Here is a 22,396-nt window from a genome sequence, read left to right on the forward strand (position 1 = left end):
GGCCAAGGTGTCCCCGCTACCGGCCGCCCCTAAGTCCCCTAAGGGTTCAGTTCCTCATTGGCCACACCTTCTCCCGCGCCGCCGCCTAGGGCACCACAACACGCGCCACGTGCTCCATCGTGGGGCCTGCTCATTGGCCCCGAGTCACGGCCCGCCCACGCCCCGTCCCGCCCTCCGGCCCTCCGCTGTCTCTTCCTATTGGCTATCTTCCCCAGGGCCCCTCCCTCCAGCTGCGGGCGCGCTCCACCGCAGATGCGGATTGGCTGAAGGTGGATGGGCGGGGCTTGGAGGCGTGTTAAGAGAGCGCGGCAGTGCGACCACGATGCCTAGGAAGCGTCCATGGCGTGGCAGGGGCTGGCGACCGAATTCCTGCAGGTGCCGGCGGTGACGCGGACGTACACCGCGGCCTGCGTCCTCACCACCGCCGCCGTGGTAACCGCCCCCGGGGGTTGCCAAGGTTACGATTGGACCCTCCCCGCCCCGACCCTGCTCCCCTAGGGTGGGTGGGTCGGGGGGCAGTTTCTAAGATCTCCTGGTTCCGCAGCAGCTGGAACTCCTCAGTCCCTTCCAGCTCTACTTCAACCCGCACCTCGTGTTCCGGAAGTTCCAGGTGAGGCCGCCCCGCCCCTTGCACTTGCTGGCCCAACCCCTCCCGCCCAGCGCTGGCCTGACCGCCCCCCACCCCGCCGCACCCCACGCAGGTTTGGAGGCTCATCACCAACTTCCTCTTCTTCGGGCCCCTGGGATTCAGCTTCTTCTTCAACATGCTCTTCGTGTATCCTGCGCCGTGGTGGAAGCGGGAGGAGGGCGGGGCGGGGGACCGGGCGGGAGGCAGCGGGCCCCGGGAAGCTGAGACCCTCCAAGGGGCACGCTTCCTATACCAAAGCCGCAGGTTCCGCTACTGCCGCATGCTGGAGGAGGGCTCCTTCCGCGGCCGCACGGCCGACTTCGTCTTCATGTTTCTCTTCGGGGGCGTCCTGATGACTGTATCCTTCCCGGGCTCGGGGACCTATGGGTCCGGGCCTCTGCTGGCCCTGAGGCCCTGCTTGAGCGCATGCCACAGAGGGAGAGTTGCGACCCCGAGCTGAGGGTGTTTTTGAGCGTACATCACGTGCTCAGCTGCAGGTGCCCCTGTCGAACTCCAGGGCTACACCCAAAATACCACAGGGCAGGGTGCCCAGGGGCTGAGTCCTGAATGCAGGTAGCCAGGAGGATCTAGGGCTGGGCCCGGGGGCTGGGGTGAAGTGGAGAGGCAGGGCCGATCAGGGGGCCCCTGGAGGCCACCGTTTGGTCTTAGAGTGGGAAGCGAAACCAACCTGCTTGAGGGTTTCAGGGGTTTAGGAAGTCAGAGGGGCCCTGGGCAGGGCACAAGACCTTGACTCTGGCCCAGCTACTGGGGCTCCTGGGTAGCCTCTTCTTCCTGGGCCAGGCCCTCACGGCCATGCTGGTGTACGTGTGGAGCCGCCGCAGCCCTGGGGTGAGGGTCAACTTCTTTGGCCTCCTCACCTTCCAGGCGCCGTTCCTGCCCTGGGCGCTCATGGGCTTTTCAATGCTGCTGGGCAACTCCATCCTGGTGGACCTGCTGGGTGAGCCTGCTGTCCAGGGAGCCTGCCCCAAGCTGGGTGTGCTGGGCCAGAGCCCTGGTCCTCTCCCCGCCCCCACCCCTCTTCCCCACTCCTGGCGCCCCCATCCTTCCAGCCCCTCCAACAAGTCAGCCTATAGGTTTTACTTATTCGAGCCTGACCCATTTGCTGACGCTTGTGTGGGGCCCGACCCGGTAGGGATGGGTGGCTCAGGGTGCCTGCTCACAGCTCCACTTCTTCTGACGTCCTCAGGCCTGACCTCCTCCCAGGTTCTGCCTACTCTGGGCCAAGCCTGGCCCCACGCTGGGCTGGCTGGCCGTGCAGGGCATCAGACCCCCATGCTTTGGGGGCTTCAGGGCTGTGGAGGGTGGCCTCGGCATTGGCGCCTCTCCCACAGGGATTGCGGTGGGCCACGTCTACTACTTCCTGGAGGACGTCTTCCCCAACCAGCCTGGAGGCAAGAGGCTGCTGCTGACCCCCAGCTTCCTGTGAGTGCTGACAGCCTTCCCCACCCCCTTCCCCAGATGGCTCTCTACCCCATGAGGGGGGGGACCCTGCCAGCTGCCGCTCAGCGTGGGCTCCTCCCCACAGGAAACTGCTACTGGATGCCCCAGAGGAGGACCCCAATTACCTGCCCCTCCCCGAGGAGCAGCCAGGACCCCTGCAGCAGTGAGGACGACCTCACCCAGAGCCGGGTCCCCCACCCCCACCCCTGGCCTGCAACGCAGCTCCCTGTCCTGGAGGCCGGGCCTGGGCCCAGGGCCCCCGCCCTGAATAAACAAGTGACCTGCAGCCTGTTCGCCACAGCACTGGCTCTCCTGCCGCGGCCAGCCTCTCCACGCGGGGCAGGTGCTGCTGGCCGAGAGCCAGGGCCACCAAGCCTGACGTGCTCTCCGACCCAGAACATTGGCACAGCTGGAGGCCCAGAGAGGGTCCAGAACCTGCCCACTCGCCAGCAGAACTCTGAGCACAGAGGGCAGCCCTGCTGGGGTTCTCATCCCTGCCCTGCCTGTGCCGTAATTCAGCTTCCACTGATGGGGCTCACATCTCAGGGGCAGGGCTGGGACTGGGATGCTGGGTTGTGCTGAGCTTTGGCCGTGGGGGCCCTCCTGTCCCGAACTAGCAACCCCCAAGGGGACCTCTGCTTCATTTCCCAGCCAGGCCACTGAAGGACGGGCCAGGTGCAGAAGAGGGCCAGGCCCTTTCTGTGACTCCGAAGCCTCAAGTGTCAGTGTTTGCAGAGTCCAGTGGCTGAGGCAGAGGCCTCTGGGAAGCTCTGCCCCTGCCGTTTGCAGCTGAGGCCGGCAGGAGCCTCACCTGGTCCCCAGCTCACGGGCATTGGAGGACCAGTCCGCACAGTGGTTTACTCCTGGGTCGGCACCAGCCGCCGCCGGCTGTCCCTTTCACAGAGGATAAAAGTACTCGCTCTGGAGTTGGACTTTAATGTTGTCATGAAACCTCTGGCCCAGCAGCGGGCTCCGCAGTGGGTGGCAGGTGAAGGCCCCTCCCCGGGCCTCTCCAGGCAGGTGCCGCCTGGCCAGCAGGGAAGGCAGGCAGTGTCATCCCCCACTGGCTCTGGGGCTCAGGCTACCTCCTGCTGTGGCCGGAACATCTCCCCCAGTGGTGGAGCCCAGTGTCCGTGAGGCCAGCTGGGCCTGAAACCTTCCTCTCTGAAGCCCCGCTGTCCCCTTGCCCTGTATGGAGGGCAGAGGCTGGAGCGCAAGTTCCTAGGATGTGCTTGCGAGACCCCCGAGCCCAGGGGCGAGGCCCATCTCAGCCCACCCCCGAACTGGAAACCCTTGGAGCTCTGCCCCTCGTGGTGTGAGGCCCCTGCTATGCGACCCTCAGCCCTGCCAGCAACGGAAGGTGCAGGGCCCGGGCCCACGGGCTTAACGCAACTGGGCCTGGGTCACCTGCGGGGCCTGGTCCCAGGAGGAAGACCCAGGTGCCACCCTCCTGGGTGCCACGTCCAGGTCACGTGGGGACCCGTCCATGTCACAGAAGATGCAGGGTCACCCGGTGAGCTGGCGCCGGGCCCTGGCGGAGCACCAGCCGCGGGTGGAGGTGGGCCCCAGCTCTCCTGTCGGGCACGTGGTGCTGGGAGGTGCGGCCGGAGCAGTGCCCACCAGCTGCAGCAGGACAGGTGGGCACAGGCCCACCAGCAGTGCCCGCACGGGATGGGCCCCTGCAAGGGCCAGAGAAGCCACGCTCCTGGCTGGGGGCTGGGCTGGGACTGACAGGTGGCCCTGCCCTCTGCGCCCCACCACTTCCCAGCCACCCGGGACTCCAAGGACTTGCTGAGCTGGGCAGGTGGGACGCCGAGGGGAGTCAAACTGCTCGTGGGGGCAGGAGGGGCGGTCCACAGGGCTGAGCCCTGAGCTGAACCCTGGCCCTGCTCGTGGTTGTGGGGGTGGGGGGGTCCAGTGGCGCCCTAGCCCTGCTGAGGCCCAGCTGGGACGTGCGCGCCGGAGGGCGAGGGGCCAGCCCATGCCATGCTGTCCCCCGTTCTCAGCTCCATGCTACCACTTTGAAGAAACAGAACCTGTTGCCTTTTTATTTAGAAAGTGTTGCTTGCCCTGCCGGGGGCTTCTATACAAAAAACAAACACAGCTCAACGTGGCCTCTCCTGACCAGAGACGGGCGGTGGGGACTGGGGCTCAGCAGACGGAATGTGTCCCCGGCGGCGGGGGACCAGGAGGCCCCTGGCCCGCTCCTCAGGACGGCCGGGCTGCCCCCACCTGGTCCCCTCCGAGCCAGAAGATGGAGGAGAGGTGGGCCGATCTCCAGATGCTCCCTGGGAGCCAAGCGCCACGGGGTGGTCACCAGGCCGGGGCCGTGTTGGCCAGACGCCTCATCCGCCTGTGGGAGGGGGAGGGCAGCAACCCCCGGATCTCTCAGGCAACCGAGTGAGGAGGCAGGAGCCCCCAGCCCCTCCCTCGGCCACTCTGCTGCGTGGGGCCCTGAAGTCGTCCTCTGTCTCGCCCCCCTCCCCAGGGAGAGTGAGCCTGTTCTGGGCTGTGGTCAGACCTGCCCGAGGGCCAGCCTCGCCCGGGGCCCTGTCCTGCCTGGAAGGGGCTGGGGCAGCACCTTGTGTTCCGGTCCTGGTCCCGGATCTTCTTCTCCATCTCTGCATCCGTCAGGGTCTCCAGCAGCGGGCACCACTGGTCAGCGTCGCCTGTGTTCCGGATGGCAATCTCCACCGTGGGCAGGGGGTTCTCACTGTGGAGGACGAGAGAGGTAGACGGCTCACAGAGCAGCTGCAGGAGAGGCCCCTAGAAAGCAGTGTCCACCCCCCTGCGGGCAGACAGGACATGGAGCCTGGTTTCTGCACCCGGCTCCCGACACAGGGCGGCCGGGCACGCTGCCAACATGGCATCTCCGGGTCTGCATGTGGGGAGGGGTCCACAGGACAGTGCTGCAGGTCCAGCCATTCCCAGTGGACTTGCTGGGAGGAGGAGGGCCGTCCGCCCCGCTCAGTGTCCAGGAGAAAGGAGAGCAAAGGAGTCCATCCACCCAGGAGTGGAGTCCCAGGGCCCCTGCCCTGACCAGCCTGCAGGGGGCCCCTCGGCCCACGTCACAGGGGCCCAGAATCCATAAGCCCTGACTGCTCCACCCCGGGGCCCCTCAAAGACGCGCCTAGACTCCGTCCGAGGGCCACCTGCACACCCTCTGGCGAAGTGGACTCAGGGCTGGGGGTCAGCCTCGGTGAGGCCGCAAAGGCTGGGGACTCCTGGCCGAGCTGCTGCCTCTGCCAGGAGCCAGGCCCAGCCTGCCGGCGAGCCTCAGCCACGCCCTCACCCACCCTGCCCGCGGCGCCACGCTGGCCTCCGGGTCCTCTCCTCTGGCCTCCTGCTGGGCCACTGGTGCTCAGCCCCAGCAGTCGGCCTGCCAGGAGCCCTGCAGAGTCAGCCCCCAGAGGGAGGAGGGGGCCCGGGGGAACAGCACAGGAACAAACAGACCCCTGGCCTTAGTTTTAGCTCCTCATCTGGAAAATGGGGACAGTGTCCTTGCTGCGAGGGGTTTCAGAGGACCACTGCCATGCAACACCCAGCACACACCCACTGCGTGGGGGCTCGGGCCCGAGCCGGTGCCCCCGAGTCCCAGGCTGGTGGCTGGGCCGCCCCAGCCACCCTGCCGACAGCTGCTTCCCAGCCGGGCGGTGCTGCGGCAGTCCAGAAGCCAGCACTGCAGACCCAAATGTCACTCCTCACGTTGCGGGCTCCCAGCTGCCTTCCTTGGGGGCAGCAGACACGAAAGTCACCAAGCCCACGCCGACGGGAGCAAACACGTCTTCCTCTTAAACAAGTGCGGGTCCCGGAGGCCCTGTGTTTACCTCCCTGTGGCTCCGGGAAGATTGCATCCCAGGGGGTTGTTCTAAACCAAGGGCTGCTCGGGCCAGGCCTGGAAGGAGGGGCCTGGAGCCAGGAGCCCACCCTTACGGGCATTCGGCTTCCTGGGCCTCAAGGCCGGCTGGGACCCTGCATTCCCACCACCCGCCAGGTGCAAGCAGGGAGGCCGTGTCGGAGGAGGCAGAGGGCCTGGAGGGTCGTCTTCGACGTGACCTCACTTTTACAACCTCACAGGTGCGGCAGGCCAGCTGGGAGGCATGGCTGTGCCCTCCTGGTAGATGAGAACAAGACTGCAGGGAGTGATCCCCCTGAACTTCCCCAACCAGGAGGAGACAAAACTCGGTGTCGCCCTCCTGCTTAAGATCAACTGACTCTGGACAAGGGGCCCAGCCCACCCGATGGGGAAAGGGCAGTCCTTCCAACAAGCGGTGCTGGGACGGGACCCGGCAGGCCATGGTTTCTCAGCTATGACACCAGCAGCACACGCACCCCGAGAAAAACAGCTAAGCTGGGCACTGTCACACAAGTGAACTCCAAACCCAAGAAAACCACAAAAAGCCTGCGGATCTTCAGATATGTGGGAAGGGACCTGTATCTGGAATGTATAACGAACTCCTGAAAAGTGAAAGTGTTAGTCACTCAGTCTGTTCAGCTCTTTGCAACCCCATGGACGGTAGCCTGCCAGGCTCCTCTGCCCATGGGATTCTCTAGGCAAGAATACTGGAGTGGGTTGCCATGCCTTCCTCCAGGGGATCTTCCCAACCCAGGGATTGAACCTGTGTCTCTCTTGCACTGGCAGGCGGGTTCTTTACCAGTAGCGCCACCTGAGTAGAAACACTCCAGGTGCCCTGAGTGTCAGAGCAGGAGGGACTCGGCCCAGGCCTGTGAGGGGACCCTCTCCGAGTCCCCTGCTGCACAGCAGTGAGAGGTGCGTTCTGAGTCAGCCTCCAGGGATGAGGGACTTGGTGTCGACATCACTCCCAGGACCTCAGGATCTGCTCTGGGAAGCGAGGCTCCCCAGGCTGGCCCCAGGCCCGCTGGCCTCAGCTCGTGAGCCGTGCGTGGACAGGTGCCGTGAGCAGGCCTCCCACGGGACTCGGGGCGCGGCCTGGACCCCGGGGCTGCCAGTGGTCGCGGGGGGCCCCGTGTGGCGGCTGTTCCCTCTCTTGCTCCGAGTCCTAGGAACATGGTGGGCGCTGCCTCCTGGGGTTTCTGGAGAAGCAGCTGAGATGCAAACAGCCCCACGCGCTCCCTCAGCTGTTCCCTGTCACGGGTGGCCCCTTGGTGACGGCCTCCATGCAGGGACGGTGACAGCTCGAGCAGCCGCGTAAAACCACACGGGGACGGTGGCAGCTCGAGCAGCCGCGTAAAGCCTGACATCCAATTTGGAAGCCTCCCGCAGTGGAAGAGGGGCCCGGGGACGGGGCTGCCCGGGGCGAGCTCCACCGGGTCGGGGGTCACGAGGAGCCCACCCGCGTCCCCGCCACCAGCACCTGGGACCAGATCCCCTCCCCGCTCTGAGGGCGGCCTGAACGCCGCCCCCTCCCACGGGGGCGCCCACCGCCTGCTCGTGGACTGAACAAGAGGCGGCAGTGGCCTCCAGACCCCCTCGGGGGAGGGCAGACCTGTCCGAGACTGAGCACAAGTCCAGGGAATGAGCAAGGGTCTCAGTAATGTCCCCACCGGGACGGGACGGGAGGAGGCGACAGAGGCCGCTGAGGTGCGGGGCAGCCCTCAGTAGCTGGCATCAAGGCCCCAGGCAGTCCCGGGGCATCCCCGCAGGGGGCGGGGGCGACCACCGGCCCGAGCCCAGGCAGTCCCGGGGCATCCCTGCAGCGGGCGGGGGCGACCACCGGCCCGAGCCCTACCTGAAGGCGTAGGTCTTCTGATGCCAGCTCAGCTGTCCCCGGATGCTGTAGGCGATGGTGGTGACGAACTCCCCGCCCAGCCCCAGCTCGGAGCACAGCTTCAGAGCGAACTTCTCGGGCGAGTTCTCCTTCTCCGACATGTCCCACTCGAACTGGTCCACCAAGGAGATGTTCCCCACGTGGATGTTCAGCTGGCCCGGGAGCACAGACATGAGCCAGAGCGGCCCCCTCTGGGGCCAGGCCGCACCCTCACCACCCCTTCTCCCCGGAACATCCCCGCCTCGTTCTTGGCCGCGCCCCTGTGCTGCTACTTGGGGTAAGGAAAACAACCCCCATCTCTCTGAAAAGGGTTAACTAGCGAGGAAGACGCGCTGGTAACTGGAAAACTCCCTACAAAGAAAGCTTGGATCTGATGGCTTCACTGGTGAATTCCACCAAACATTTCAAGCACTAACACCAATCCTTATCAAATCCTGCCAAAAAACTGAAAAGGAAGGAACACATCATAACTCCCTGCCTTGATACCAAAGCCAGACAAAGATACTACGAGAAAGGAAAGGTGCAGACCGGCACTTACTGTGGACATTGATGTGAAACCTCAGCAGACACGAGCAAAACTACATTCACCAGCACGTCAGAAGAATCACACACCGTTATAAATGATGGGATGATGACACAAACACATTATAAACGGTGGGGCTTACTCTGGCGATGTAAGGACGGCTCAGTAAGAAAACCGGTCAATGCCATGAACCACTTGAACAGAGTGAAGGACAAAAACCACACAGTCATCTTGATAATTGGAGGAAAATCATTAGATAAACTTCAACGTGCTTTCACGATAAAAGCACTCAGTAAACTAAGATCAGATGGAAACCACATCAACAAGATTAATTCAGTCAAAAAATTCACTGCAAGTATCACCCACAATGGCAGAAGACTGGTAACTTTTCCTCTAAGATCAGGAACGAGCCAAAGATACCCAGTCTTGCCACTTTTGTTCAATATAGCGTTGGAATTTCTACTCAGTGCAGTGCAGTTCAGTCGCTCAGTCGTGTCCGACTCTTTTCGACCCCATGGATCACAGCACGCCAGGCCTCCCTGTCCATCACCAACTCCCGGAGTTCACCCAAACTCATGTGCATTGAGTCAGTGATGCCATCCAGCCATCTCATCCTCTGTCGTCCCCTTCTCCTCCTGCCTCCAATCCCTTCCAGCAGTTAGGCAAGAAAAATAAATCAAAGGTATCCACCTGGAATGGAAGAAGTAAAACTATCTCTGGTCCGAGATGTTACACTCTTATATGCAGAGTTTAAGATGCTAACAAAATACTATTAGAACTAATGAATGAATTCAGCAAGGTACCAGGATACAAAGTCAACGTGCAAAAATCAGCCGCATTTCTACATGCTAACACTGCACAATCTGAAGAAAGGATGAACAAATTACAATAACATAAAAAAGAATAAAATCCTTAGAAATTAACTTAATCAAAGAGATGTACAATGAACAATATAAAACATACTGAAAGAAATTAAAGATATAAATAAATGGAAAAACATCCTATGTCCATGGATTGGAAGACTTAAAATTATTAAGTTGTCAAGGCTATGGTTTTTCCAGTGGTCATGTATGGATGTGAGAGTTGGACTATAAAGAAAGCTGAGCACCGAAGAAGTGATGCTTTTGAACTGTGGTGTTGGAGAAGACTCTTGAGAGGTCCTTGGACTGCAAGGAGATCCAACCAGTCCATCCTAAAGGAGATCAGTCCTGGGTGTTCATTGGAAGGACTGATGTTAAAGCTGAAACTCCAATACTTTGGCCACCTGATGCGAAGAGCTGACTCATTTGAAAAGACCCTGATGCTGGGTAAGATTGAGGGCGGGAGGGGAAGGGGACAACAGAGGATGAGATGGTTGGATGGCATCACCGACTCAATGGACATGGGTTTGGGTGGACTCTGGAAGTTGGTGATGGACAGGGAGGCCTGGCGTGCTGCGGTTCATGGGGTTGTGAGGAGTCGGACACGACTGAGCGACTGAACTGAACTGAACATGAATACCCAAAGCAATCTACAAAGCCAAATGTAATCCCTATCAAAATCCCAATAGCATTTCTGCAGAAACAGGAAAAAAAATCTTAAAATTCATATGGAATCTAAGGAAAAGCAAAGGATGTCTGGTCAAAACAATGACAAAAAGAACAACAAAGCTGGAAGACTCACACTTCCTGATTTCAGAACTTACTGCAAAGATACAATAATGAAAACACTGTGGGACTAACGTAAAAGCAGACACGTGGGCCAACGGGACAGCCCAGAAATAAACTCTCAAATAAGCAGTCAAATGATTTTCAACAGAGATGCCAAGACCACTCAGTGAAGGAAAGTGTTTGCAACCAATGGTTTTGGGAAAAAAGAACCCACATGCGAAAGAATGAAGTGGGACCCTTACCCAGCCCCATCTACAGAAATCAACTCAAAACAGACAGAACATATGGCTCAAGCCATAAAACGCTCAGAAAAACAGAGCAAAGCTTTATGATGTTGGATTTGGCGGTGATTTCTCAGATATGACGTCAAAGGCATAGGTGATAAGCGAAAAAATAAACTGGACTTCACCAAAATACAACACTTCTATGCATCCAAGGACACTACCGACAGCATAACAAGGCAGCCCAGGGAAAGGAGGAAACATCCGCAAATCACAGCATCTGGGAACAGACCGCTGCCTGTGAGATACAGGGAACCGATAAAAACAAGAAAACAGCAAAACCCGGACTCAAAAATGGGAAGGACTCCAGCAGACACAGGAGACAGACAAGCCGCCAGCAGGTCACTAATCAGCAAGCAAGGCCCGCAAAGGCCCGTATCCAAGGCTGTGGTTTTTCCAGTGGTCATGTAGGAAAGAGAGCTGGATCGTAAGAAAGCTGAGCGCCGAAGAATTGATTGAACTGTGGTGTTGGAGAAGACTCTTGAGAGTCCCTTGGACTGCAAGATCAAACCAGTCCATTCTGAAGGAGATCAGTCCCGAATAGTCACTGAAGGACTGATGCTGTAGCTCCAATACTTTGGCCACCTGATTCGAAGAACTGACTCATTGGCAAAGACCCTGATGCTGGGAAAGATTGAAGGCAGGAGGAGAAGGGGACGACAGAGGATGAGATGGTTGGATGGCATCACTGACTCCATGGACATGAGCTTGGGCAAGCTCCGGGAGAGAGTGAAGGACAGGGAAGCCTGGCGTGCTGCAGCCCGTGGGTCCCAAATCTTTGGACCAAGCGACTGAACAATAACAAATCAACAGGGAAATGCAAATCAAAACCACAGTGAGATACTGTCCACCACCAGGCAGGCGTTCTTCAGCGGGGTTCGGGGCAGGTGGTGCCCTCTTCTCTCGTAACGCCCCCAGGACCGCGGGGGCTGCTGAGACAGCATGGGGTGTGCTTGGCCTAGCCTGCCCATGACAAGAGTGGCAGTGTGCTCGCCTCACTGCGCCCTTCCCTGCTCTGCCCACCAGCTGGGCCACCCCTGGGACCACCCAGCTTCCGCTCCGTGGACGGCAAGGCCGCAGCAGCGCCCGGACACGCCCAGAACGTGGTGCCCTCCTCAGAAGTCGGCCTGTGCCCTTCCTGGGACAAGCCGCCCAAGAGACAGTCTTCCAGAGCCCTGCCCCACAACACGGACCCCAGACAGGCTCCTGTGGAGGCCTCCACGCACCTCCGCACCTCGCAAGCCCCGAGGACAAGGCAGGCCCGCTGCGGGTGAGGAGCCGCCTACCTTGATAATGACGCGCTGGTCTGACTGGTCTTCCAGGATGCTGTCCGTGGGGTAGGACTCGATCTGCTGTCTGATGGCAGAGGCAATGGCTGGCACGAACGTCAGTGGGTTCAGATCCAGGTCGTCACAGAGAATCTCTGAGAACATCTCCGGGGTCATCAGCTTCTCTGAAACGATGACGGAGCGGGGGAACCCCCAGTGGACCACAGGGCCTACGGTCAGCGTGCTCAGCCCCGGCCTCCCCCAGCCTTGCCTCCTCTGCCACCGCCCCCCCGGGTGACGACAGGACCCCCTGGCAGCACGCAGACAGAGCTGAGTGCACGCCAGCCAGGGCGGCGGACGGACCATTCATGTTCCAGGTAAAGGCATCCCGCAGCTTCTGCCCGTCAATCTCCATGTCCAGTCGGATGGGGACCAGCACCTCGGGCTGGGACGCGTTCTCGTGGATCACGGCTGGGTCGTGGTCGTCGAAGCTGGAAGGGGAGCGGCCGCGTGCTCAGCAAAGCGGGCTGGGCCCCTGTGCCCAGGGCCTCCCTCTCTGCACCACTGGTCGCTGAGACCTGCCCAGAGAGGACCTGTCCACTACGGGCCGGGCCGGCAGAAACAGGGCTGGCGGGGGTCCACGCGGGGCGGGAGGGGAGCTGCCGACTCGGCAGCGGGACAAGCTCAGAGGTTCCCTGCAGGAAGAGAGGTTTAAGCCCCAGAGCAGGCAGGATTCTCCCAGCAGCTGTGGGGAAGAAAGGGTATGTCCAGAAGAAGAAACCCTGGAACAAAGGCCGAGGGGCAGGAGGGTTGAGGAGCTGCTTGGAGAGCAGTGAAGGGGGGCTGGGCGGCTGGGGGGTGCTGGGGAGCCTCGGTGGCCAAGCACCCAGGGCTCCCCACCTGCAGCCTGGACCCCGAGGGAGCCCCAGAGGACGGAGAGCAAGGCAGCTCCGCACTCACACCTGCCCTTTAGGATGGGGAAGAGGGAAGAGACGGGGGCTGCGGGGGGCAAGGAAACCAGGCACGCCCCGCTTAGACCCGGGGGCGAGAACCACTTTCCAAGAACGCAGGGGCGCCAATGATGAACAATGGGCAGCAGCCCGCAGGCGGGAGGCCCGGTGGCCGAGGCCCCTCACCAGAGCGGGAAGGTCCGCTTCTTGTCGCGGCCCATGCGGTTCCTGTTGATGGTGGTGGAGCAGGGCACGGCGTCCAGGTGGTGCGAGCTGTTGGGCAGGGTGGGCACCCACTGGCTGTTCCTCTTGGCCTTCTGTTCCCTGGGAGACACAGACGCCCGTCCGCTCAGCCTATGGGCCAAAAGCCGCCCCCCAGCCGCCAGGTTGTGGCCAGTGGACGCCCGCCATGCCCCTCTGGGCCCAGGCCCCCATGGGGACCTCTGTGCGCCCAGCTCCGCGGTGGTTATTCCCCAGGCTCCAAGCGGCACCTGCTCGGGGTCACCAGTTTTAGGGGAGGAGGAGAGGGCAGGGGCCCCAGCCCAGTCTGTGAGCTGTCACCCCCAGGCTCCAAGCGGCACCTGCTCGGGGTCACCAGTTTTAGGGGAGGAGGAGAGGGCAGGGGCCCCAGCCCAGTCTGTGAGCTGTCACCCCCAGGCTCCAAGCGGCACCTGCTCGGGGTCACCAGTTTTAGGGGAGGAGGAGAGGGCAGGGGCCCCAGCCCAGTCTGTGAGCTGTCACCCCCAGGCTCCAAGCGGCACCTGCTCGGGGTCACCAGTTTTAGGGGAGGAGGAGAGGGCAGGGGCCCCAGCCCAGTCTGTGAGCTGTCACCCGTGCTATGTGCTGGGCTGGGCACTCAGGAAAGAGGGTCAGGGTTCACGGGGGGGTGGCGCGCAGATTTCCAGGAGAGCCCCGAGGGCAGCAGAGAGGAGGCTCAGGTCAATGGTTGGGCAGGGGGCCAGGGCTGGAGACACAGAGAGGGTCCCGACTCGGGGGGGTGCCCTCAGCAGGTGGCTGGGAGTCCCTGGGGGTTTGCACACTTTCGATCAGGCTGTTATTTCAGACGCTTGGTCCAGCCTGAGACAGGTAATGCCTCTGGCCTCCGGGCCTTCAGGGATGGAAAGATACTCTAGAAAGCGGGACTCAAAGTAACTCAAGGAACTCGCGTCCCACAGTGGGGAGCCCTTCTCTCCAATTTACATGGGGCGTTTACTACGAGGAAAATACCGAAGGCCGTTTTGAGCTGAGGCTCCCGGGCCGGGCTGTCCGTTTGTGAGACTGCTCGTCACCCCTGGGCCACATCCCTGGTGGCCAAGGGGGCAATCAGTGCGGTGACTGCACGACACACCTCTGCAGCCCTGCCCCACAGCTGTCACCATCAGTGACGTCCACCCCCTGGAGAACCTGACCACTGCCCGGTTTCCCGCTAAAACAGCGCCCTTCCAGGATGGGGGGCAGAGGGAGAGGCCTTGGCCTTTTCACTCCTCTTCTGCAGCGGGGGCCCCTCGCACCCCAGTGCCTGGGCCCAGGAGCGCCCCTTGGGGTGGGGCAGGGAGGGATCCACACACCAAGGGGAGCCAGGACCCCCCCAAATCTGCTGCCCTGCCCTGATACCCGAGACCTGGGGAAACGGGGGACTGGGGCTGATGCGGGCAGGACCAAGAACTGAGGCGGTGAGACGGGGTCCCCACCACAGGCCATCTGGCTGGCAGTTTCTACTCCGGGCCTGCAGGCCAAGAGGGAAAAGGTGCCCCACTCAGATCAGGCGCCTCCCGTCCCCAGGGAGGGCCTACAAGGTCAGATCCTTTGTAACTTCCACGGGCAAAACTGGCTTGCTGGGCCTGTGCGGGCCGCATGGGCGTGGACCACCACACCTTTCCCCACTGAGTCTCCAGCCGGAGCTGTCACCCAGGTCCCCCCAGGCCAGCCCCACCCCGCCACCTTGCAGTAGCCTCTCGTATCCAGGCCGAGGCTGCCCGGTCGACCCCTCCTGCCTGATGGCCTCAAGTGGACAATGCGAGTCACGTTGCAGCACGTGAGTGGGACGGGCAGCGCCACGCGGGGTCCGGGCATCCGAGTCCCACCACTCAGCCTCCCTTCCGCTGCAGAGAGGTCTGTCCAAGAGCCCTGGGGGCCATCCAGCCCCTGTCCGACCTGGCCGGTGTGGGAGAGGGGGTGTGCCACCCCTCCTGGGGGGCTGGCTGGGCGCTGGGCAGGCGCCTCCTAAGAGTGGAGCCCACTGGTGGCTTTCCTGCAGCCCCACCTCCACACAGCAGTTCTCACTGCCCAGTAACAGGAGGCTACTGGCCTAGCTCTCTCCCTCGTGTGATGGACTCAACCAGGAGCGTTCACGGCCCCACACAGGGTTCTCGGCTGCTGCATGAGGATCTCAAAGCCCCATCCACGTGCATGTAATCTCCTCCGGTGACTTCTCTAGGGAAGCCCGGCTATCCTGCCATCCTCACCGCACCACCAGGGCGAGAAAAGCCATCTCCAGCGCTCACATCCACAATGGGCCAGGCCGTGAGCACACCACCTTCTTCGGGAGGTTGTGGGGGCGGGGGGGTGGGGGGGTGGCTAGAAAAACAATCCGATGGTGCAGTTGGGAGAAAACCTGGAAGGGGACTGTCCACACGGCCGCCCCCTCCCCCTCCTCCCCCACCACCAGTGCCCCAGGTCTCGTGCCCAGAGAGCTGAAGATGCCAGCAGGCCCGCTGCCTGCCTCGCTCGCGTGGCCCGGGCTCGCTGCCGGTCTGCCTGCCCAGCACACAGATGCAGCCCCAGCTCTCGCTGCCACCCGCCTCCCCCAGGCAGGACTCTCCCACAACACCAAGGGCGTCTCTGGGTTCAGGATGGCCCTCGTTGAGGTGTAAAGTGCTTCCCGGGGCTGAGACGAATGGGCCGGAGATCCAAACGAGGCCAAGGCCGCCACGGCGCCTGGCGCAGGGCACCCATGGTGCAGAGCGGCCCAGCTCCCTCCCTCCCTCCCTCCCTCCCTGCTTCTTTATGCTCCCGGCTATGTCTATTTTTACTCTGCAATTTAGAAATGATACCGAAGGACAAACACCGTTCCCCCTGTGTGTCTGCTCTAAACCCTTTATCTACTTATCTATTAGCGTGTCCAAGTTTTGCTGCTAAGTGAATGAAGGAACACTACCCACAAGCAGCAACGTCCCCACGACCCTCGCCTGTTCAACTGGGAATGTAAATGTGCTTTCAAAGGACCTAAGTTTCTATGTTCAAAACCGTTGTGTGTTTCTTTTGGGAGTGAACCTAGGCCACTCGTTGTTCTGCCTTTCAAAGCATTCTTAACAACTCTCCAGAACCCAGGGCTTGGCTTACGTTTCCAGAAATTCCAAAGACAGACACTTGGAAACCTGATGAAGAAGGCCTGTGAGCACAGCAGGGGCCGGGGTACCTGAGGTAGGTGGGGGGCTCGGTGCTGATGGACACGGCCTTGTACTTCTCATCGTTGCCGTCCAGGATCTCCTCCACCTCGGAGGCTTTCAGCAGGGTCACGCTGGTGGCCAGGGTCGTGTATCCATGATCTGCAACCAGAGACGGGGCTGCGGTCAGCCCGCGGGCGGGCGGCAGGCAGGAGCAGCCAGGAGACGCAGCACACCGAGGTCCTCACATGCAGGAGGTGGGGGAAGCGGCTGTGGACCTCACGACTGCCCGATGTGGGCCTCTTCCAAAGGGCCGGCCTGGACCCTGGCTTTCTCCAGAGGCCCTGCTGGGCCGTCCGCACAGGCTCCAGCCACAGGGCCTCTTGGGACAGGAGGGCTCCAGAGTGAGCCGGCCGGCGGGAAGAGGTCTGACACCGCTGCAGTCCACAACACGAAGCGAGGTGGAGATGGGATGAGGGATGAGAAACACTTTTCTTTTAAAACAAGAGCCCAGAGAGTTGGAAAGAGCTGCTGCACACGCAACATGAACTCCTGGCCCCGGTGCCAGCGGCGCTGGGAGCCCGAGTTCTCGGCAATCCGACCACAGCTTGCCTAGGGAGCCGGGTGGAGACGGAGGGTTAGGGGAAGGCGGCTCCCCAGGGAGCGCGAGGCCCGGGGTCGCCAAGGCTCGCCAGGGGCAAGCGCAGCTAGGGGCGCAGGGTTAGTGACCGGCACTGCACCCGGCGCAGGAGGGGCAGGGAGGGGCTGAAAGGTCACAGCAGTGCGTGGACAAGAGGCTCCGGCTCCTGCGTTAAAAGAACGCGGTGGACAGACCACGACAGCGCCACGGACACACTCATACCGGACGGACTGCGGAGTGCACGCGCGCGCGCGCACACACACACACACACACACACACAGTGCACGCGCGCACACACACACACACACAGTGCACACACACACACACACACAGTGCACGCGCGCGCGCACACACACACACACAGTGCACACACACACACACACAGTGCGCGCGCGCGCACACACACACACACACACACACACACACACACACACACACACACACACACACACACACACACACACACACACACACACACACACACACACACACACACACACACACACGGCCCGGCTCGGGCCGGTTCCACCAGGGCGCCTGGAGGCGGCGCCCCGGCCCGGAGGCGGCGCCCGGTGGCCCCAGGCGCACACAGCACGGAGCAAACATGCACAGAGCACAGAGCGAGCGCTAGCGGACCGGCTGCCAGACCAGGTGCCACGCGATGGATTGGGGGCGGGGACGGGGAGGGGCGGGAGCGAAGCGGTGAAGCCCGGAGCGGGGTGGGGCCGGGCCGCCCCACCGCCCGGGCGCATGGAGGGTGAGGATGGCGCACGCCCGCGGATGGCACAGCATCACAGCAATCCTAAAACGTTTTCAGACCGGTGCATCTTCACCGCGCGCGCGCCCCGCCCGGCCCTCCTCCCGCCCTGACCGCGGACCCCCACCCGCACCGGGGAGCCCACCCCCACCCCGGGGACGCTCCGCCACGCTAAGGTCAGGACTGCCGTGAAGACGCGCCGGGGTGAAAACGTTTTATCTTCATGACATAAGCGAGTGGTTTTGAAACAGGTTTACAAACCCTCGTGAAGACGCACCCTTAGCGTTAGGTTTTGTTTTTTTACCATGTGACGATGCAACTATTTTCTTCCTCTCTTCCACAGTGGCTAGTCGCCTCCAGAGCGAGGGGTATCTCTTGTACAGAGAACCTCGGAACATACGGAGGTAGTTTCCCACCTAGGGGTAAAGCGAGAAGGCTCATTACGAGGGCCGGGGCTCCTCGGGGAAGGGCAGGGCCCTGGCGCAGAGGCTCTGCCACCTCAGTGACACGCAGACCACGCGCGGCCTGCAGGCGCCGGGCTCTGAAAGCAGGCAAAGCCCGATCTGCTGACATCAGGGGTTCCGCAGCAGCGAAGGTCTGGCCCGCACCTGGCCCACTGGCAGGGGGTAAGCTCTGCCTCCCGACGACAGCACCAAGTTCAGGAAGGGCCACGCAGACACTGGTGAGACACGGCCCCCCCGGAGCTGCCCGAGAAGCTCTGACTTTGCACTAAAGATCTCTGGCGCGGTCCAAAAATGTAAGGCCTCTCTTCCTTTTATCTTAAGACTTTGATATTTTTACGATGTAATAAATACCAAGAAGGGCTTTTAATTTCAGACAGATGTAGGATAATTTCCCCCGTAGCCCTTGCTGCTTTGTTTAGTAACGAAACTCAAACCAGAAATACCAAAGGAATTTTCCAAAGAGTTTCAAAAGCGCTTATCAGCAATCACTAGACTGCTGCATACATCATCACTGCCCCAAACAATAGCCTGCCTGTGCCAGTTACTCAAAGTACTACTTACTTGACGAAAACAAATCTAGTCCTAACGTTTTTACAAAGAAACTCCACTCTTCCGCCAACTTTTCAGAAACAACCACTCGATCACGTGGCAGGGGACCGTGGCTGGACTGGGTGCTGGCTCCTTCTGTGACCAGGCAACACTGCCCCCTTCTCGGCCTCCCTACGCCTCTTGACAAATGTTCATCAGCTGTAAAGTTCACCCCACGAGGGACCCACTTCTGCTATTTCCCACGTACCTACCCCATTATAGGAGTTTTCTTTGTGACAGTTTCTGCATTTTCATGGATTTAGAGGTTTACATAATCAGGGCTGCTGAACAGCATGAGAGACGTGGCCACAAGGTCCCTCCTGCACCTTGCCGCAGGGGCAGGGCGAGTTATCTGGCTTGAGCGTGGTTACCATCAGGGGGTAAACACAGTTTCCAGGACGTTTTTGACAAGACACTGACCCGGATGCCCCCACTACCACCGTGCAGGTCCTGCAGGCCTCCCAGCCTCCCAGGCCCTTCCCGAGGTCCCTTCGGAACTTAGGGGACTCGGTCTGCCCCCCTGGGTTTTCCCTGCACCAGCTTTTGCCCCCTCTGGACCCAGGTTTCCCAAATGGAAAACGAAGGTGTGGGTATGGAAGCTCCCTGGGCTCCTCTCAGCTGTGCCTCTGCATGGTGATGACGGCTGCCCATCGGGGGGGGCAGGACTGGGGCAGCTGCGGACACCCTCCCAAGGCTGCTACCCCCGAGTGGTGTGGGGCGCTGTGGGCACGCTCTGCTCAGCGCACCTCCTGGAAACCAGCGCCTGCCGTCTGCCCGGGGCAACCGGCCCGGGAGCCAAGCACCACTGCCGTCAGAGGAGCTGCTGGCTGTGAGTGGACGCCAGTCTAGCTCTGAACCCTGCCCAGGCCTCCTGAGGTCTGAACATTGTAAAATCAGGCCCCGGACGGCAACTGCCTCTCCCTCCTGCCGTCTGGTCTCCATAAACTGCATCTCAGGACAAATCTTCTCACTCACCAGGGCTGAAACAGAAGACTGCAGCTATCTTTCTCAAATCTAAGGTGTGCTACAGGGCAAGTCGCAGAAACTGTCTGGCCTAAGCATCTCATCAGATGCCTGAGACAAGAGCTGTGGACGCCAAGCTGGAGCCAGAGCTCCTCGCGTTCTGCCCACCTGGCACCGCGTTCCACCCAGTAAACGCAGGCTTGATTTTCAAAAGTACCACCGACTCAGAGCCAATGCTAAACCGACCACTTTTCCTGCCCATTAGATTGGGTGAAGGTTTCTTTAATCAATCTGCCAGTCACCACATGCCGCCTCTGTGCCCACAGGCTGGCGAAGACCTTTCTGAGCTACGGCATGTGGCAGGCAGCGGCACCTCTCTTCAGTACGGCCAGCTGTCAAGGGGAGCGTTTCTGTGATGATGTGAAAATACATTGCATCCGGCCCCGTGTTTCATGAACACGGGTGAGGAAAGGAAACACACAAAGTTCTGATGCGACTGACAGCACGGGTCTCATAACTCAATACAAGTCAGACAAACCACAGGGAGTCACAGGGAATCCCAATAGCCTCATCTAGTGTGACCATCATGAGGCTTAATTTATTCAGTGTATTCAATCATAAAGAGGGGGAAAAATTGTAAAAAAAAAAAAAAAGAAAGAAAGAGTGAAATGTGTAATACTGAAAACTGTTGCTAGGAGAAGCAAGCATTGGCGTTTGTAACTGCTTTGACTCCCCAAGACCCACACTCGCCTCGCTACAAAAGGGAGGCACTGCTGCTCAGTACTTGCACACCCGAACTGCGGATTTGTAATTTAAAAATGTGTGTGTGGACACAGCACAAGCCAGAGACTGCCAAAGGTTGAGGGACACTGGAAGAACTTAATATACTTGGTGCATGCTGCCAGTGACAGTCAGTCACCAGCTGATTCAATAGAGTGCCGAAAGGTCACCTTTTAGGTAAGGATGAAGGGGTTCTGGGCTCGTTTACTTGCACTAACTCAGAGTTAGTCCGAGATATCCGAAGTGCCAGGTGCCTCCCATTTGCTGATGGATCTAGCTCAGGGACGGCTGGGCCCTAGCCATCCAAAAATCAAGCATTGTTCTCCCAACCTGTCTTCTCGCTGATAATGGAAGGTCAGAACGCCCACCCGCCCACCTCAAAGTCAAAGAACACCAAGCGGGTGAGTCCCCACTAAGCTCGGTGTTTCCAATCAGCGGTTTCAGGATTCCAGCTGGGGCAATGAGGGAGGGAGCGTGCGAGGGATCCAACACCTCGCCCCGTGCGCAGCAAGGGATAACCCAACACCCCGTTTCTGTACGTCCGGCTGGAGTTGTGGAACTCAGCGCGGACCCGGGGCCACCGCGACCCCCGGGACCCTGGCCGCGCGGCGCATCCCCGCTGCCGGGACACGGGTAAGCGTCCCCAAACTGCCGGACGCGGGGCGGGGCCTTCTCCGCCACGCCCCGATAGGCCACGCCCAAGGACAAGGATGGTCGTGCCCAGACGGCCGGGGCGGGGGCTGCTCGGCCACGCCCCAACAGGCCACGCCCCCGGTGCTCCCCGGCCGCGCACGCGCACGCAGGCCCTCCGCGATGAATGGAGACGCGCGTTCCCGGCGCGCAGACCCGCCCCGAGGCTCCCGCGGGAACCGGGCCGGCCGGGAGGCCCGGAAGGCAAGGACGCGCCGCGGGCTACCTCAGAGCCGATCATGTAGAACTCGCCGTCATCTTCCAGCTGGAACTTGACGGGCTTCTGCCCGAAGGTCTTGCTCAGCGCCATCATCATCATTGCGGCGGCAGAAGCGGGCGGCCACGGCCGGGCTGCGAGGATCGGAAGGGCCGAGGCGGGGCCGGGGACGCTCCTAGCCCGGGGAAGCCGACTCGGGAGGCGAAGGGCGGGCCGGGCCGGGGTCGCTCGCGCCGCCGCTGGGCTTCGCCGCCGCCGCCGCCGCCGCCGCCGCCGCAGACGACAAGCAGGCCGCCCTCAGTGCGCAGGCGCGGGCGTTGACGCTGACGCGCGCGTCGCCGCCGCCGCCACCCGGACAAAAGGGCCGGGCGCGCCCCCACGGGCCCCTTAAAGGAGCCTCGGCCCGTTTCTCGGCCTTCCCGGCCGCCTCTCAAGTGGAGGTACCAGGGAAGGCCGCTCACCGGCAGAAATAACAGCCGCGGCCCTGACTCGAACGGCGCCCTTCTCCGTCTCACAGCCGGGGCTGGAATACTGCCCTGGTGAGGAGGAACGAGGCGAGGCCCGGAAGGCGGGGAGGAAGCCGGAGGCGCCCGTGCCTCAGTTTCCCCGCCCGGAGGACGCTGTGCGGCCGAGCACATGGGCGGGCCCAGGGACCAGTATCCCAGCTCCGGGCCACCCCCCAGCTCCCGTTCCTGTGGCTCTGGGGATGGGGCGAGCATGGGCAGAGACTACCGGGTTTGGCAGGATTCCTAGCGTTTGTTTTGCCTGCTGCATCCGCTGAGAGCTGGGGAGGAGCTAACGTCCCCATCCCCTCCTTAACTCTGTGCCCTGTGCCTCCCGACAGCCCTGCCCTTGGGCGCTGACAGCCGAGTGGGCCCGACACACAGGAAGGCACCCGTGTATCCGGTGGAACAAGGCAGTGGGTCAGAAATGGCCCCCTGCTGATGGCTGCCCATGCCAACACCTGATACATGGCAGCTATGAGGTGCCGCTATGAGCATCCACGTAGGGCTCTGTGTGTGTGACTTGCTCAGTCGTGTCTCTTTGCACCCTATGGGCTGTAGGCCTCCAGGCTCCTTTGTCCATGGGATTCCCCAATCAAGAATACTGAAGCAGGTTGTCATTCCCTTCTCCAGGGGATCTTCCCCACCCAGAGACTGAACCTAGGTCTCCTGCATTGCCTGGTGGCTCAGACAGTAAAGAGTCTGCCTGCTATGCGGGAGACCAGGGTTGGGAAGATCCCCTGGAGAAGGAAATGGCAACCCACTCCAGCACTCTTGCCTGAAAAATCCCATAGACAGAGGAGCCTGGTAGGCTACAGTCCTATGGGGTTGCAAAGAGTCGGACTCGGCTGAGCGACTTCACTCACTCCTGCATCACAGGCGGATCCTTGGCTCTCTG

General features: G+C 61.2%; 2 protein-coding genes across 4 annotated transcripts; one reads left to right on the forward strand and one right to left on the reverse strand.

The window, feature by feature from the left end:
* Positions 1 to 288: 288 nt before the first annotated feature.
* Positions 289 to 3,015, forward strand: DERL3 (derlin 3). 2 transcript variants are annotated; one of them, XM_027566201.1, is made up of 7 exons: positions 289 to 432; positions 548 to 610; positions 702 to 775; positions 893 to 986; positions 1,391 to 1,586; positions 1,981 to 2,071; positions 2,175 to 3,015. In XM_027566201.1, exons 1-7 carry the CDS (start codon positions 340 to 342, stop codon positions 2,254 to 2,256), a joined length of 693 nt encoding a protein of 230 aa, XP_027422002.1. In that variant the 5' UTR covers positions 289 to 339; the 3' UTR covers positions 2,257 to 3,015. The 2 variants fall into 2 exon arrangements, with proteins under 2 accessions (XP_027422002.1, XP_027422001.1); XM_027566200.1 differs by having other exon boundaries at positions 290 to 432; positions 545 to 610.
* Positions 3,016 to 4,109: 1,094 nt separating this feature from the next.
* SMARCB1 (SWI/SNF related, matrix associated, actin dependent regulator of chromatin, subfamily b, member 1) lies at positions 4,110 to 21,312 on the reverse strand. Of its 2 annotated transcripts, none has more exons than XM_027566199.1 (9): positions 21,005 to 21,312; positions 17,598 to 17,709; positions 15,929 to 16,058; positions 12,697 to 12,834; positions 11,924 to 12,051; positions 11,579 to 11,745; positions 7,801 to 7,991; positions 4,671 to 4,802; positions 4,110 to 4,442 (listed from the first exon to the last, which is right to left on the reverse strand). In XM_027566199.1, the coding sequence occupies exons 1-9, from the start codon at positions 21,095 to 21,097 to the stop codon at positions 4,403 to 4,405; spliced, it is 1,131 nt and encodes a 376-aa protein (XP_027422000.1). In that variant the 5' UTR covers positions 21,098 to 21,312; the 3' UTR covers positions 4,110 to 4,402. The 2 variants fall into 2 exon arrangements, with proteins under 2 accessions (XP_027422000.1, XP_027421999.1); XM_027566198.1 differs by having other exon boundaries at positions 17,571 to 17,709; positions 21,005 to 21,304.
* Positions 21,313 to 22,396: the final 1,084 nt, after the last annotated feature.

This window comes from Bos indicus x Bos taurus, chromosome 17 (genome assembly GCF_003369695.1).
Source record: "Bos indicus x Bos taurus breed Angus x Brahman F1 hybrid chromosome 17, Bos_hybrid_MaternalHap_v2.0, whole genome shotgun sequence".
NCBI lineage: Eukaryota > Metazoa > Chordata > Mammalia > Artiodactyla > Bovidae > Bos > Bos indicus x Bos taurus.